This window comes from Cryptotermes secundus, unplaced genomic scaffold, assembly GCF_002891405.2.
Source record: "Cryptotermes secundus unplaced genomic scaffold, Csec_1.0 scaffold2066, whole genome shotgun sequence".
In the NCBI taxonomy this organism is placed as follows: domain Eukaryota; kingdom Metazoa; phylum Arthropoda; class Insecta; order Blattodea; family Kalotermitidae; genus Cryptotermes; species Cryptotermes secundus.
Window position 1 is genome coordinate 34,872 of NW_019727447.1, and position 15,344 is coordinate 50,215.

General features: G+C 40.2%; 1 protein-coding gene across 6 annotated transcripts in view; it reads left to right on the plus strand.

The window, feature by feature from the left end:
• The first annotated feature begins 260 nt into the window (after positions 1–260).
• LOC111864892 (protein sax-3) overlaps positions 261–15,344 on the plus strand; it is a 52,063-nt gene continuing 36,979 nt past the window's right edge. For all 6 annotated transcript variants that reach the window (XM_023852487.1, XM_023852483.2, XM_033751614.1 and 3 more), the window contains exons 1-9: positions 261–433; positions 1,850–1,980; positions 3,934–4,200; positions 5,575–5,852; positions 8,991–9,195; positions 10,518–10,843; positions 12,275–12,505; positions 12,845–13,070; positions 14,302–14,417. In XM_023852487.1, coding sequence (XP_023708255.1) covers positions 261–433; positions 1,850–1,980; positions 3,934–4,200; positions 5,575–5,852; positions 8,991–9,195; positions 10,518–10,843; positions 12,275–12,505; positions 12,845–13,070; positions 14,302–14,417 — 1,953 coding nt within the window. The remainder of the gene's footprint in view (positions 434–1,849; positions 1,981–3,933; positions 4,201–5,574; positions 5,853–8,990; positions 9,196–10,517; positions 10,844–12,274; positions 12,506–12,844; positions 13,071–14,301; positions 14,418–15,344) is intronic.

Here is a 15,344-nt window from a genome sequence, read left to right on the forward strand (position 1 = left end):
TCCTGATGCTCTGCCTCATTACCTCACCTGTGCTCATTAGTTCCTCTCAGCATCACACTACATGTTAGTCATTCATTTTAGTTTGTTGTTGTTTCTCTCTCCCTTTGTAGAAGGACTTGTGTAACTTTAGTATCTCTTTTTTGTAGTAAATCATTTGGAGATTTTCTGTTCCAAAACGTGTATAATGTGTTAAAAATAATGCAATTTTAAATTTTTATAACATTTATTTCATAGCCACTGAGGAATACATCACTAACATTATGTTACCCTGTGTTTCAGTGTTACGTGATGAATTCCGTCCTATGCCAAAAGATACACGAGTGGCAGCTGGAGAGACTGCGCTCTTGGAATGTGGTCCCCCAAAAGGTCATCCGCAGCCCAGCCTAGTCTGGAGGAAAAACGGCCAGACAATTAACATTGAAGCTTCCAAGAGGTAAGAAAACTTTGAGGTTTATTAACGACTTAAAAATACAGTGACTACATATACCGGTTGCTGAAGTCAAGCCTTAGTCACATGCCCTGATATTACCTCTGCCTGTCATCTCTGAACCATTAAGTCCAATCCTCATCACTTCTGCTTCATAAAGACTTGTTGCTCTACCATCTCTGTCTCATTTTTCAAATGACCACTCAACAGAGATTTTTCAAACAAATTTATGTTCGCATTTCTTGTATGTAAATATATTATTTTAGAACATTATCCCTTATTTAGCTGGGCCAAGCTTGTCATGAATCTTTATTCAACTCAAATGTCACTGAACTTGTTTAAGGCTCACAGAAATGATGAAATGATCCCTTGCGACTGCAGTGGTCAAAGATATATCAGGATCTGCCTGTTGCAGTGGACTACTGTCAAATATTTTGTTTCTTACACTTGTCTCCCACCATAACAATGTCTCAAACAAGATGGTATCCAGTAAAGGCAACATTGCACAAAAGCTGATGGAACAGAATGGCAATTTTCTATCCTGGTGTTGGGACAGGACTCTGGCTTTTGTACAAAATGTGCTGCTGCATCTATTTGACTTTGTGTTTTATCTCTGCTTCAGATTAGATAAGATTAATGTTCTGAGGATGTTTGTAACATACTGGCTGGTGATGGTTGCAATTATTCATAAATTGCATATCTTGTACACATAATTCAAGTAATTTTGCCTTCAGTTTTTTATGCCCAATCAGTGTTATAGCATACACCCAATACTAAATAACCGATTTGTGTTATAATTCAGGGGATCATTCATTTATTTTAGAATTGAAATCAGAAGCGAAAATTGATGGAGCAATCAATAGAAATGTACAAATTGTTTCTAAATTCTGTGATATTCGTAAAGGTATATTTCGAAAAATATCTCAAACGCTACAGAATAACAAGAATAGCAAAATTTTTAAACTGATGTAAATGCTTAATTTTGAAACATGAATTTGCAGAAAGATACAAAAGGGAAACCCAAGAAGTGGATAAAAAAATGTGGAATATTGCCAAAGAAATAAGAAGGAACTGAATTAGAAAAGAAATTTATAGAGCAGAAACAGTAATTGTAGACCTTGTTATTAGTGTTAGAAGGTTTAGCCACAGATAAAGAACGAATAAAATAAGAATAGTGAGAAGTGGGATAGAATTAAAATTCAAAAGAAGGAGACATATGGGATGACCAAGAACCATATGTTGGAAGACATCAGGAAGAAAGATAAACACTAGAAATAATGCAAAGAGAAAAGATTGTGGGCAGATAGAAAAGATTGGTAACGTTTTATCTGTCAACCAGTGTAAAATGGAAGCAGTACTGGAAGAAGGGAGAAGAGAAGACAATTCTTTTTCTTTCTTTTTATCAATTTTGTATGATTACAGAGTGCGTGTAGTGGATGGTGGCAATCTCATGATTGCTGATGTGCGGCCAGGAGATGAGGGGAAATATCAGTGCGTTGCTCAGAACATGGTGGGCATCAGAGAGAGTGATCCAGCAACTCTAACTGTACATGGTAAGTAATTGCTATTTACCCAGTTTATGGCGGTATAAATTTCAAATAATATTGTAGAGTATGTGTTGTTGTTGTTTTTGTTGTTGTTGTTGTTGTTGTTGACGACGACGACGACGATGACGCCGCCATAAATCAGGTGGTGGTTCTGCCCGGGTTCAATCCAAGTTGAGGTCACATATCTGTGGTGGACAAGGTTGTACTGTGGTGTTTCCTGCCAATTCTCATTTCCCTGATTGTTCCACATTTATTATTTGTCCTATCATTGATTTCGCGCCATTATCCTGTAAGTTGGTCACAGCACCAGTATAAGATGGCTGCCCCACTTGAGACTTGCACCAGGGAAGAACAACATTTTGTTATTCGGTTTTTGTGTAGTGAAGGTGTGAAACCTATTGAAATTTATCGAAGAATGAAGTTTCAGTATGGTGATGCATGTTTGTCACAGCAGCAAGTGTACTGAATGGAGTAGGAAGTTTGCAAATGGTGTGACTTCAGTGGAAGATGCTCCTCGTCCGGGTCAGGCACATCGAGTTGTGACTCAGAGAACACTGCAGCAGTTGAAGCCATAGTGAGGGAGAAGTGTGGAGTGACATTGAATGAAACTGCAGCAAGTTTAAACATTAGTCATGGTTCAGCACACCAAATTGTGCATGATGTGCTCCAGTTTCACAAAGTGTCTGCAAGATGGGTGCCACAGCAGCTGACTCCTGAATTGAAAGACCGACATATTGATGCTTGTGAAGAACTTCTGCGGTGCTTTGAACGAGAAGGTGAGGACTTCCTTGCAAGAATCGTTACTGGGGACGAAACCTGGATTCACTTCCACCAACTGGAAACGAAGAGAGTGAGCAAGGAATGGCACCATTCCTCATCTCCAAACCCGAAGAAGTTTCGAAGACAACCATCAGCAGGGAAGGTTATGCTGACTCTTTTGGGACAAAAAAGGTGTCATCTTGGAGCACTACACGCCTAGAGGAACCACTGTCACCAGTGCATCATACTCAGATCTCCTAAAAATTATCTTCAGCCTGCAATCAAGTCAAAGCGATGTGGATTGCTGTCCACATGTATCCTTTTGCAACATGACAATGTAAGGCCCCATACTGCCCATACAACAGTTGCGACAATCAATGACCTGCATTTTGAGTTTGTTCCTCATCCGCCATACTCACCAGACCTTGCCCCAAGTGATTTCCATATGTTTGGACCACTCAAAGAAGCAATGGATGGAAAGACGTTCCGTTCTGATGAAGAGGTATGCCACACGGTGCATGAGTGGTTGCACGGACTACCAGAAGAATTTTTTTCTAAAGGAATTCATGCACTTTGTAAGTGCTGGAGGACTTGCATTGAGCGTGGGGGAGATTATGTTGGAAAGTGATACAGCTTTGTACCACTTGTGCACAATAAATTATACTCAAAAATATATTTAAGGTTTTCATTTGACTTGCCTACATATAATGCTGAACTTTAGAATCATTTTTGTAAGTAGCTTCGGAGTTGATGTGAAAGGACACACTCTTGACCTGTTTTGAAATTCAGTTCCAGCCTTTGCCCTGAGAAAATTGAAGAAAAACATGAAAAATCTGAAGTCAGGATAAGTAGTGCCTAGGCCAAGAACCAGGACCTCTTGAATTTAAAGCACTAGTCCTAATGACTGAACTGATACTCAGTAATTTGGATCAGAAATTTCCTAAAAATGAATTTGGAGTATTAAGCTTTACTCCATGGAGTTTGATTAGGCAGCCACATTTTCTAGAATTCAAAAGGTTTTCTTCTTTTCATGGAGGATGTTCACTGAATTTTCTTCCAGGGTGTTAATCTACAAGTGAATTTTTTTCTCTTCTTCCAGACAGCAGCACCATCTGCTCACACTGCTTTATGTCAGCTAGCCTTCTGATATAGCAGTCTTGCATTACAAAAAGTGTCACACAAATATTGTTCTTATTACAGTGAAGCCATTCTTCAGCAAAGAACCATCTGATGTGACGGTACTGAAGGGCCAGAGCGTACAGTTCCAGTGCCGGGTTGGTGGTGATCCTGACCCCAACATCCTATGGCGAAGAGATGATGGGAAGATGCCAATTGGGCGGGCACAGATCCTGGATGACAAGTCGCTTCGCATTGAGAATGTGGAGCCAGTGGATGAGGGGCTGTACATATGTGATGCTGAAAACCTTGTGGGGAGTGTATCAGCTCGAGCATCCCTGACTGTACACTGTGAGTATTCTACCATTTTTTCTGTCTAAAACATAATTGAGGGCATGTCTTACCTTGAGTAGCCAGTCTTACAGAAGGGAAATACTGTGTTCAAGGAGATCTCAAATATTGAACTCTGGTCCTCATTGTGTATTGAAATTAGTATCTACTGACTTTCTAATAATGATGCAATATTGTGCATCTCTATCTCATGATGAAGCAACCTCAAAGGGGTCTTAGACGCAGTTTACGCACATACTGGCTCTAATCATTTTGAAGCCTTTGTATGGGACCTCAGATTAAAGGCTCTGTGTCAACTGTTCATTCAGTGTATCTAGTCTCTTATTGTTATAAATTTTCAAATAGTATTTGGTTGTTTAGTTAAGTGCATATGAATGTCTTGAATATATGAATTCCATCACACCCCTGATAGGAGTGCAGATAAATCCATGACTGAAACTGAATCCTTTTTTTGTTTTCCTTTGGTATCCAGAGCAATGTGTTCTGAGATTAGGATTTCATACCAAGAGGTATTGCCCAGTAACTAATATTTTAAACACCCTATGCTAAGACACTCAACTTTTCTTTGTTCTTTTGATGTACAGTGTCAGTTATATACCTCTGTACCATTTTACCTTGTTGACAGAATAGGCAGTTTCTTAATACATCATGCATGTAAATGAGAAAAAAAAACATATTTAATTATAGAAGAATTGTTTTGTATGAGCTTCAGTATGCCAGAGTTTTGCAAGAGAGTGTTGTGGTTCTGTAGATCTTTTGCCAATTTCTAGCAAGTTTACTCATGAACACTGGCAACCACCTGCAAACCTAACTGGTATCATTACATACAAGATGACCATTTTAATTATCATTGCCATGAATGTCTGAGATTACATATATTAAATTTTGGTTCTCTGTGTTAAAAATGCCTGATCACAGTGGCCATGTACCCTGAGGAATGAGATGTCTTTGCCTACAGAGACACAGGAATCGTGGGTTCAAATCTCACTTGAGGCATGGATGTCTATGTATGTTTATTCTGTGTTTGTGCTGCCCTGTGTGTGCATTTAGTGGCCTTGTGATGGACTGATCCCACATCCAAGGAATCCTATACCAACTGTGTAAAAGATCAAGAAACTGAAAAGTGGCCAAGGGCCAACAGTGGGCCATAGAACCATAGATAGATAGATAGATAGATAGATAGACAGACAGACAGATGCTGAAAATAACAGCGGTGTCAGTATTTTGATGTTGATATTTTACAATGGTAGTAATTTTAGGCAAAAATAAATGAAGTAAATCATTCTTAAATGTGACAAGCCTAACAAGTAGTTGTATGCATTTAAGGTGTCATTAGCTCCCGTTTCTCTATGCTGCTGTTTCTTGTGCTTGTAGCTCCACCCACATTCACAACAAAGCCACAGGATCAGAAGGTTGGTTTGAATGGCTTGGCGAGTTTTGAGTGTGTTGCAACAGGCAACCCACCCCCTTCTGTGTTCTGGACAAAGGAAGGCAGCCAAGTCCTCATGTTTCCAGGCAATTCGTATGGGCATCTCCATGTCACACCTGAGGGTACACTTAAGATTCAGGGTGTGCAACGTGAGGACGCTGGTTTCTTAGTGTGCTCCGCTCTGAGCGTAGCTGGCTCCACCACTGTGAGAGCATTCTTACAGGTATGACACATTCAGTACATCCTGTTTTTCTGACCATCTTTACTACTTCCACTCTTTTCTGTCTTTCTATAACCTTTCCATTTGTTTCTCCTTACAGATTAATAAATTATTGAGTGATGTAAAGAAAACACAGATGCATGCCAATGGATTCTCAAATGATCCATTGAGTGAGACATCAATTTATGTGGCCCCTGTAATCAAAGCTACTGGTGCGTTAGGATTAATGGGAGAGAATTGCAGCATATTATTCTTATCAGTGTCTGACGACTGCAGCTATGTTCTCCAGAAGCACTTGCTAAACTGCATGGATACAACTGCATTTTAAATAACTCTTGAGAATTCAGTAACCCCCATTACAGCAAATTTGTTACCCCCCCTCATAGGGTGTTGCAACCCACAGTTGGAGAAGCCATCTGTTAAGGAGTTCAATACCACATAAAAAAATTTTAAATAAAAATATCATCTAAATTTAAAAGTGACCTACCCGCTAAATCTGGTGTAATGGGGATACTGATATAACTAAATACACTGGGAGTACGTAATGGCATTTCTTCCTCTTTGGGAGTCAGGATAGCTTAGTACAGTGGCAAAGCTATGGGCTAGACAAGCAGGTAATCAGGGTTTGTTGGGCAAAAGCTGTTTCTCTTCTGTACAGTATCCAGACTGGCTCTGTGGCCCTCCCAGTCTCATAGCCACTAGGGATCGGGGAGGGGGGGGGGCTCTTTCCCCAGGAGAAGTGGCCATGACATGAAGCTGACCACTCGTCTCTTTCTAGTGCCAGTGTTAAGCGTACATGGAGCTATTCCTACACTCACTTATACATCTTATTGCTGTGGTACTTAGGTAAACACAGGCATAGCTTTATACTTCTTCCTTTTTTGTTCTTACCCTTTTATTTAAAAAATTCTTTGATCATTATGTGAAAGTTAATTTGAAATATCTACAGTCTACTTAAATTCCTCACAGAATGTGTGCAGTTCAGCTCCAAATTACTAATGGTACGAAATACCTTCTATATTGTGGCGTGTAGACCCATTGCTAAGCAGCGAATCTGTAAACATCAGTCTTTGCTAGACAACGACTGCAACACACTTGCTGCCAACAGTACAGCAATAGTGTTTTCTATGTCCACATACAGGCTTTTGCTATACAACGCATGCGCTGTGACATCACACAAAAGTATGTGACCTTCACATGACATGTTTCCTGTATGTCGACTAGCTTGCGGATATGCGGTGACATCACACAGCAACAGTGAATAGGAGTCACGTGATATGTGTTTACTGTTGGTTGAGGTTGGTCCCTCGGCTATATAAGTGAGTGTCGTAGTTCAGCAGTAGAGTTACAAGAGGGAAGTAGTAGTGGCGGAATCATGAGAAGAGATCAAGTTGGAACTAGAAGTGACAGTGAGTGACATGAGCATAGTCATGAGTTCTGAGTTACTAGTTATGAGAAAAATAGTAGTGGCGGATGCACTCAAACAGAGCAAAGAGGAACCACGAATACAAAAGAATACAGGAGGTTGGCCTGTGAGGATTTAAAGTGTGATTGGAAGATTTTATATGTAATATTTTAGTGATTTGAAGTGATAGTTTCTGTATTGAGATCCTTTGGTAGGAGACGACTTGTGAAAACAGAGAATCATAGGGCGTGTGCAACGGTGAGCTGGGAAGTGTGTAAATCAGCGATAGCACTGTATTGTCTATGTTTAAGTGTGATTAAGAGTGTCTGTATAACCAAAGTGCTAATAAATCCAATCATCCAAACTAGAACCTGTCATTCTTGTTACGTGTACCACCTGACATGTGACATTTTGGTGTCAGGAAGTGGTTACGGCCTTAAACACGTGACAATATATATATTATATTTTCGTGTTTATGGTGCTTCTCTCTCCATCATATTTTGTTATCGCCTGATAAAATCATACATTTCTCGTTTTCCTGACTTGCACACTCAAAATATTGTAATGTGTCTTGTTACTGAAGACGCCATTCAGATTGTTAATTGGTTTATTTAACAACCTGAAAATCTCAGATACAATTAATTGTAACATTGTTGTGTGGTTTCACACTTTATAACCCTATTCGCAAATAATCTCTTCACTCTATCTTCAGTAGTCTACACGTTTTTACAGTACGGGAGCGCTACAAGTCTCTCTGTATTACACACTTCCAATTACACAGTTACACACATGTCCGGTTCTTCTTTCCGCGACGGCTGCTATATTCCAACACAACTCATAGGCTGCTGCCTTGAGAACTCGTTCACTGCTGACTGGAGAACTGTCTTCGGTGACTGATGCCGTTAACTAACTTCTACAACTGAACTCGGCGACGGCCACATTTCAACTCGCTTCGTAGGCAGTGTGGTTCACTTATATAGTCGCACCGCTTGACTGTTACGTAATCGGTACCGCTGTTGGCTGTTAACCGTGTCACAGCTGCGTTGCTTGTTACGTCCCCATGGAGGGGGGAATGGAGCGCTGACTCACCCACCATGTCACTGCTGGGTAGGGAGGTGGTGTCCTCCATTGTGCAACATGTCACAATATCTACAGAGCTGATTCCTTTCTAAAAGAGTAATTAATCTCCATCTTATGAGTACTCCCATGTCATATTTCAGGTATCTCATAGGTTCTGGTATAGTATCTTAATTTAGGCTACCTCCCAGCACAGTCTAAATCAACTGTGTGCTGTGTGTTTGATGTCCTTGACAAACTGTCATAAAAATAAATCAGGAATCTGACTCATTCATATTAATTTATGGAAGTGTGTTGTTGTTATTGTTGTTACCCCTCTTCTCTCTCTTCCTCTTCTTCTTCTATGCATGGGACGATTATGGCTGCACATACATGAGTCCAGTGGGTATAGCCTCACACTGTTTACCACATGAATATCATTATTGCTGAGATAAAATCCAACTGCCAGCACCATAGTAACAGGAGATTTCATCCCCTGTTCACAGACATTGAAGGTTAATTTTATAAACCATTTTCTGATATCTGTTTCTAGTTATTAGGTTACTGTCCATTTTCCTTTGACTTCATATATTACCAAATATTAAAATGTGGCTCCTACAGCAAAATTAAGGCCCAACTGTTTCATTATTATTATTATTATCATCATCTCTGACTTTCAGGTCACATCAGTGGATGATGTTCCACCCCCCATTGTGCAGATTGGCCCTGCCAATCAGACTTTGCCACTGCAGTCAGTAGCCACCTTACCTTGCCAAGCAATTGGCACACCTCAGCCAAAGATCAAGTGGTACAAGAATGGATCCCCTCTCATCAGCCAAGGTCCTCGGATCAAAGTCATGGACCCAGGAACACTGCATATAGATGGTGAGTACTCAAAAGCACATATTGGCTGGTAGAATATTTTCCTGTCCAAGCAGGACAATTTGTCCTGGACAAACAGTCAACCAAGTATTGAGAAGGCTGCTTGAAAAATTTAGACAGAAACAACCTGAACTTTTTGCCAACACCTAATGGATCTTGCATCACGACAATGCACCTGCTCACATGTCACTGTCTGTGATGGATGTTTTAGATAGTAAACAAATAACTAAGTGGAACACCCTCACTATTCACCAGATCTAAGCCCCAGTGACTTTTTTCGGTTCCTAAAGATAAAGGAAATATTGAAATTAAGGCATTTTGATAACATTGATGACATCAGGAGTAATACGACGGCAGCTCTGAAGGCTCTTCCACAAAATCAGTTCCAAAATTGTTTTGAACTGTGGACTAGGTGCTGGCATTAGTGCATAGCTTCCCAAGGGGAGTACTTTGAAGGCAACCACAGCAATATCCAGCAATGAAGTATATAGCACTTTCACTGCAATGAGTTCGTGAACTTTATTGTCAGGCCATGTATCATATGCTCAGCCCACCTTATGGAGTAATTACTCTGCCAGCATTAAGTAAATAGAGAGTGAATTCTGTCATTATATACATGTAGTTTACTTTGCTCCTCTGATTTTTCATCTCTCTTGGCTTGGAATTATGTTGTCAGTGTCATGTCTTCTCTTAGAGTGAGACAGGAAGGTAATACAGTATGCGCCAAAATATTCAGTACTGCAACTCGCGCATCTCGAACATGCATGTGCGTTTGTTGATGGGGCATAGCTCCAGCTGCACATGTTCAAAGTAGTGAAAAGGAAGTTGTGTTGTGCAATTGTTGTTAGAAATGGGTCTCTCGATGGATGAAAAAGTATTCATAGATGAGTATTATTTCCGCTCATATGAAAGTGGTCGCCAGAGAACTCGCTTCCTTGGTTTTCAGCTGCCAGATGTTACCATCCAGAAACCGCTACACGGTACACGTGTGATGATATGGTGTACCGTCTCAGCACATGGTATATTAGACCCCGATTTCATTGAGGATGAGGAAGGCAAAGCTCTTACCATCACCCAAGAACGCTACAGGGACATGGTGATCGGACCATTTCTTCAGGATTTGAGAAGGTTCTGTCATGCAAGGGGCCTTCACATGAATAGACAGTGGTATCAACAGGACATCTTTTCATTTCAGTACTGTTCATTTTGGTGCATACTGTATTTCCTGGCCTGAGACATTCATGTTGAGGAGTCTGAGCATTGCCAAGTGCTAATTGGACTTTCTTTTGTGTGTGAACTGATCTCAAATAATGCCTTGTTTTTAGACCTCCAGCTTACTGATTCAGGGCTGTACACATGCACAGCAAGTTCTGAGAGTGGGGAGACATCTTGGTCAGCCTCTCTTACTGTGGAGAAGACAGCGGCCCCAAACCTACACCGCATGCCAGATCCATCTACATACCCCAGTGCCCCCCCTCAACCACACATTCTGAACACAACCCAGTCATCTGTGACCATCTCATGGCATGAGGCAACCAAAAGCAAACCTGGAGCCTCACCACTCATAGGATATACTATTGAATACTTTAGCTCAGATCTCCAGACTGGTTGGGTTGTAGCAGCCAACAGAGTTACTGCTGACACAATCACGGTGAGTCTACGATCTGAAATTCTGCAGGTGAATCTGAAGACATTTCATTGGAGGGCCAAAAGTGTGACGCTTGTGATTGTTTTTAAATATAAGTTATTATGGACATCGTTATTATTCTTGTTGATTACCCAAGTCTCGTTAACCCTTTCCGGTCACCACATGTAGACAAATTTCCACAGTTGGGATGAGAGGGGTTTTTAAATGCCTGGCCAGCCACTGAGTTAAGTATTCTGCCCAAAAAATAGGTGCAACCAGGGCATAAAGTTAAACAAAATGTGTACTTACATTTTTGACTGTTCAGTTCTTAGGCAAACTGAACACTGCTGTAATATCTGTCAGTGAAAAGGTGGTAGTCTTCAATAAGAGAAACCCTGAGTCATAGTTTGCCCATCAAAGAAAGAGCTGTCTTTGAAATGAACGGTTTTTCAGAGTATGTCAAGTTACACATGTCACCATCAACACACAGCAGCACTTGTTCCAGTCTCACTTTCTGACGTTTCATTGCTCGATGCTTCACTTGCAGCTTCTTCTTCAATTTCCAAATCCAGCTCATCAACAGAGTCAGTATCAAGTTCTTCATTTAACATATCACTAATAGATTCATTTAACATATCACTAGTAGGTTATATCTCAGTTTTTTCAATCCAAAGGGCTGGGGTTCAGCTGAATAGTAAAGCGTGCTACTAACACGTGACACGCCATAATATATAAATGGCATTTGTTCCTCAAGAAGTTCAAATTATGACTTCCAGATGGCAGAAGAAGGTAGACAAAACATTCATGAATGCATTGGCCCAGAATACAGTGACCAGTAATGACATGTGATTGACATATGACAACAGAAATGGGAAAGAAACTCTGTCAATCATGTATCGACTTTCATGCCTGGAAACGCTGTCACCATGTGAATTATATATCAACATCCGTCCAGAAAGGGTTAAATTTGGTATGAACACAACGTCAATCAGAACCAAAAGAAATGGCTATTTTTTTTTGCTTACCTTAACCAGCAGTACCAGCATTGCAGGTCAGGGATAATGCATGTGGTGGGAATGCCAGTACTGTTGTGCAGTACAGTATCTTGAAGTTTTGTATGGTGAAATATTTTTTAAAATGAGACTTAAAATGGTTAACAGTTCTAAGAAAATGGAAAATTAACATACAGAACACATAAATTGTTTTTATTTTAATAACTGATGAATTGTCAGGAAAATTACAGATTATTTTTATAAGAGGATGTATTATGGTTCCTAGAGGTAACCTTTTGTATACCACTGCTTGTCAGTAATCTCTCATTCATTGTTTTTATTTGCATTTGTGATGGAATTGAGGTTGGTCTTCATCACTGGCCTTCAGGTTCAGGCAAGGAACGTGTTCATTGAAGAATTGAACTTGTGTTTGTGTTACTTCAACCTGCGCCTCCTGTTACAGATAGGGGACTTGAAACCTGATACTTCTTATGTCTTCTTGGTCCGTGCTGAGAACTCACATGGACTGTCAGTTCCTAGTCCTGTATCTGATGTGGCACGGACATTGGGAGCTGATCGGCGTGCAGTACCACAGCATGAACTGGATGAAGCACGTGCCAGGCTGGGAACGAAAGTGGTAGAGTTGCGGGATGTTCAGCCAATCAGCTCAACCTCTGTCAGACTCATTTGGGATGTAAGTTTCCGTTGCTTGCAGAAGAGCAGAATAGTTTGGAATCACACTGTCCTAGTACAGTATTTCTTGTCCATGAAGGATGATTCAGTAGGCTACAGCATGCCCATAATAGATGAGCAACATATATAACTGACTGAATTTTTAGTCATAGAATTGAAGGTTCAGTTCCTTTGAGACAGAGGATAACTCTTGAAAAACAAGAATGTATTTACTTCGTATGGTGATAATATGTTTTAAGAAAGTAAAACTGTTTTTGGGAAACCAAACTACTAACTACTATAAAAGAGCATGACCATGTTAGTGCATGAAAATACACCAAATGCATTGTATGTTTTTCAGATCCTAGTTGGTGAAGCATATGTTGAGGGCTTCTATATTCGTTTCCGTGATCTGTCTGGAGGGTCACAGCAGTACAACATGGTGACAGTGCTAAATGCTGGCTCCACAGGCTACACTGTTGCAAACCTGCGAAAATTCACCAAATATGAATTTTTTCTTGTTCCATTCTTCAAGTCCATAGAGGGTCAGCCATCAAATTCTAAAATTGTACAAACTGCAGAAGATGGTAAGCAGTAATATGCACAGAGTTTAAAAATAAATTTAGCTGTCTGTGAATGATGTATGTTTTTGTGGATATGGAAGGTCTGGCAGTTCTCTTTTGCATAACATTGGAACTATAATTGAATGAATATGGCCTGTCTATCCCTTTCTAATTCCAGTTTAGCCATGTTATTTGCCACAAATATCGTCTCTCCTATTATTATTTTGCAAAACTTACTATGAATTTTGTCAGTTTCTGTCAATCCTTCATGTAAGCCCTACATTTCTGTGACACACATTGTTCTAAATTTGTTTATCATCCCATTTTCAGAAATCTTCACCCTTATATCAGATGTTCTTGCTAGGCTTTTGTGTGTGGCTACTAAAATCTGATTCCCCTTTCCTATTATCTTGGACTTTTGTCTTTTCCACCCTCCACTACTTTCAAATGTTACTCCCAAATATTCTATTTCATCTGCTGCTTCAATTTTGTTATTGTTTGTAGCCCATCTCATGTCTCTCTTCAGTTTACCTCCTTTCTAAAATACCAGTATTTTAGTTTTGTTTAGGTTACATTTCATGTTCCATTGCCCACATTACTTAGTAACTTGGTCTGTTGTTTCTGAAAACCTTTAATTATGACAGAGGAGAAGGCTACATCATCTGCAAATAGCAGTCCTGGAATTGTCATTCCAATTACTGGTAGGTGTGCACTATCCTCATACATAAAGTATATATTATCTATGTAAATAGTAAACAAATATGGACTCCAGCTACAGGCTTGTCTTTCTCCTTTCTTTCTATTTGGTAAAATCTGTCACCTTATCTTTTCCAAACACCATACAAAACTTAACTCCATCATACATTTCTTTAATGTATTGATCATATCACTTATTCACTTTCTTCTCAGTTTATACCACGGGGCTTCTTTACATTCAAAAGGAATGTGCAGTCAAAGGCATGAACTGTGTTCACTCACTCAAACCCTGGTGTTGTGGGTTGGGATTCCAATCAAAGGCATGGATGCCTGTTGTTTGTGTTGTCCTGTATGTAGGTAATGGCCTTGTGACAGGCTGATCACTCGTCCAAGGAGTCCTATCATCTGTGTAAAAAAGATTACATAACAGAAGAAGAGGCCAGGGCCCAACAGAGGGCTTTAGTGCCATTGATGAATGAATGAAAATAGTCTTAGCTTCTAACAGAATTGTTAAAATAAATCATACACAAATATGTACCGCTTGTTTTTCTGTATCCAGTTCCATCAGCTCCACCAGGTAACGTGCAAGTAGGGATGCTGAATGCAACGGCTGCATTTGTCCGATGGTCTCCACCCCCACCACAACACCACAATGGGATTCTCCTGGGCTATAAGGTACAGGCCATTGGTATCAGAATAAATAAAGAGGAAATGAGATTACAGAGATGAGTTGGCCTGGGAGTAGAGGGGCAGTTTCATGTCCTAGCCACTTTACCCCCATTACCTCACTGATGAAGATGCTGGTTAAGCCTATCAATTGCCTTACTAGCTTCTCTTTGCAAATGGCAGCACTGTAAGGAAAAGAGGCTTGTTAGTTGTTCCCAGAACATTTTACTTAAATGATAGTCTGATAGTCTGTTCAGAAATTACACAGCTGTCTCCAGTTTTCCCTCTCACACTCAGTTTTGGTTTCTGATGGCCTCTCTAGGTAGTCCTGTAGTAATTTGTTTTAGGTGCAATTCCTTGTGAAACAAAATATCCCTAAACTATCTAGTTTTTTACAATGTTGTCACATATAGAGAATAACAGGATGGACAGCCAGGCTCTCTAACATATAGGTGACAGTTGTTCTTAACTCTTTGACTGGCGCGGGCGTGTTTTAACGCCCGGACAATGCCAGCCATTCCCTGGCGTTGGCGTGTTTTAACGCTTTGACAATCTCGCCCCTTCTTTGCTCTCTTGGCACTCATCAACCAAAGACATATATATGATAGTTTTTGTGCATGTTTATAAAGAACCCTTGTAAACTTTGTGGGGGTCTATATTACTGTCAGAACCCTCTGAGAAGGTAAAGGTCAGAAAATATTTCACATTCATTCAGTTTCACCATAGCTTCTTGCAGCAAGTGTCTTCGTGTTCCTACAGACCAGCTGGAAAATGTTGTGAACGAGATTTTTTCTGATGATGATAGTGGCAATGAAATAATGATTCCTGAATTGGATGAAGTTGATAGTGACAATAATACAGTGATAGGCAATGATCCACAAGACAGTAATCATGAACATTTACCTACCACGAGTGCGGTGCCTGACACGCCCATCT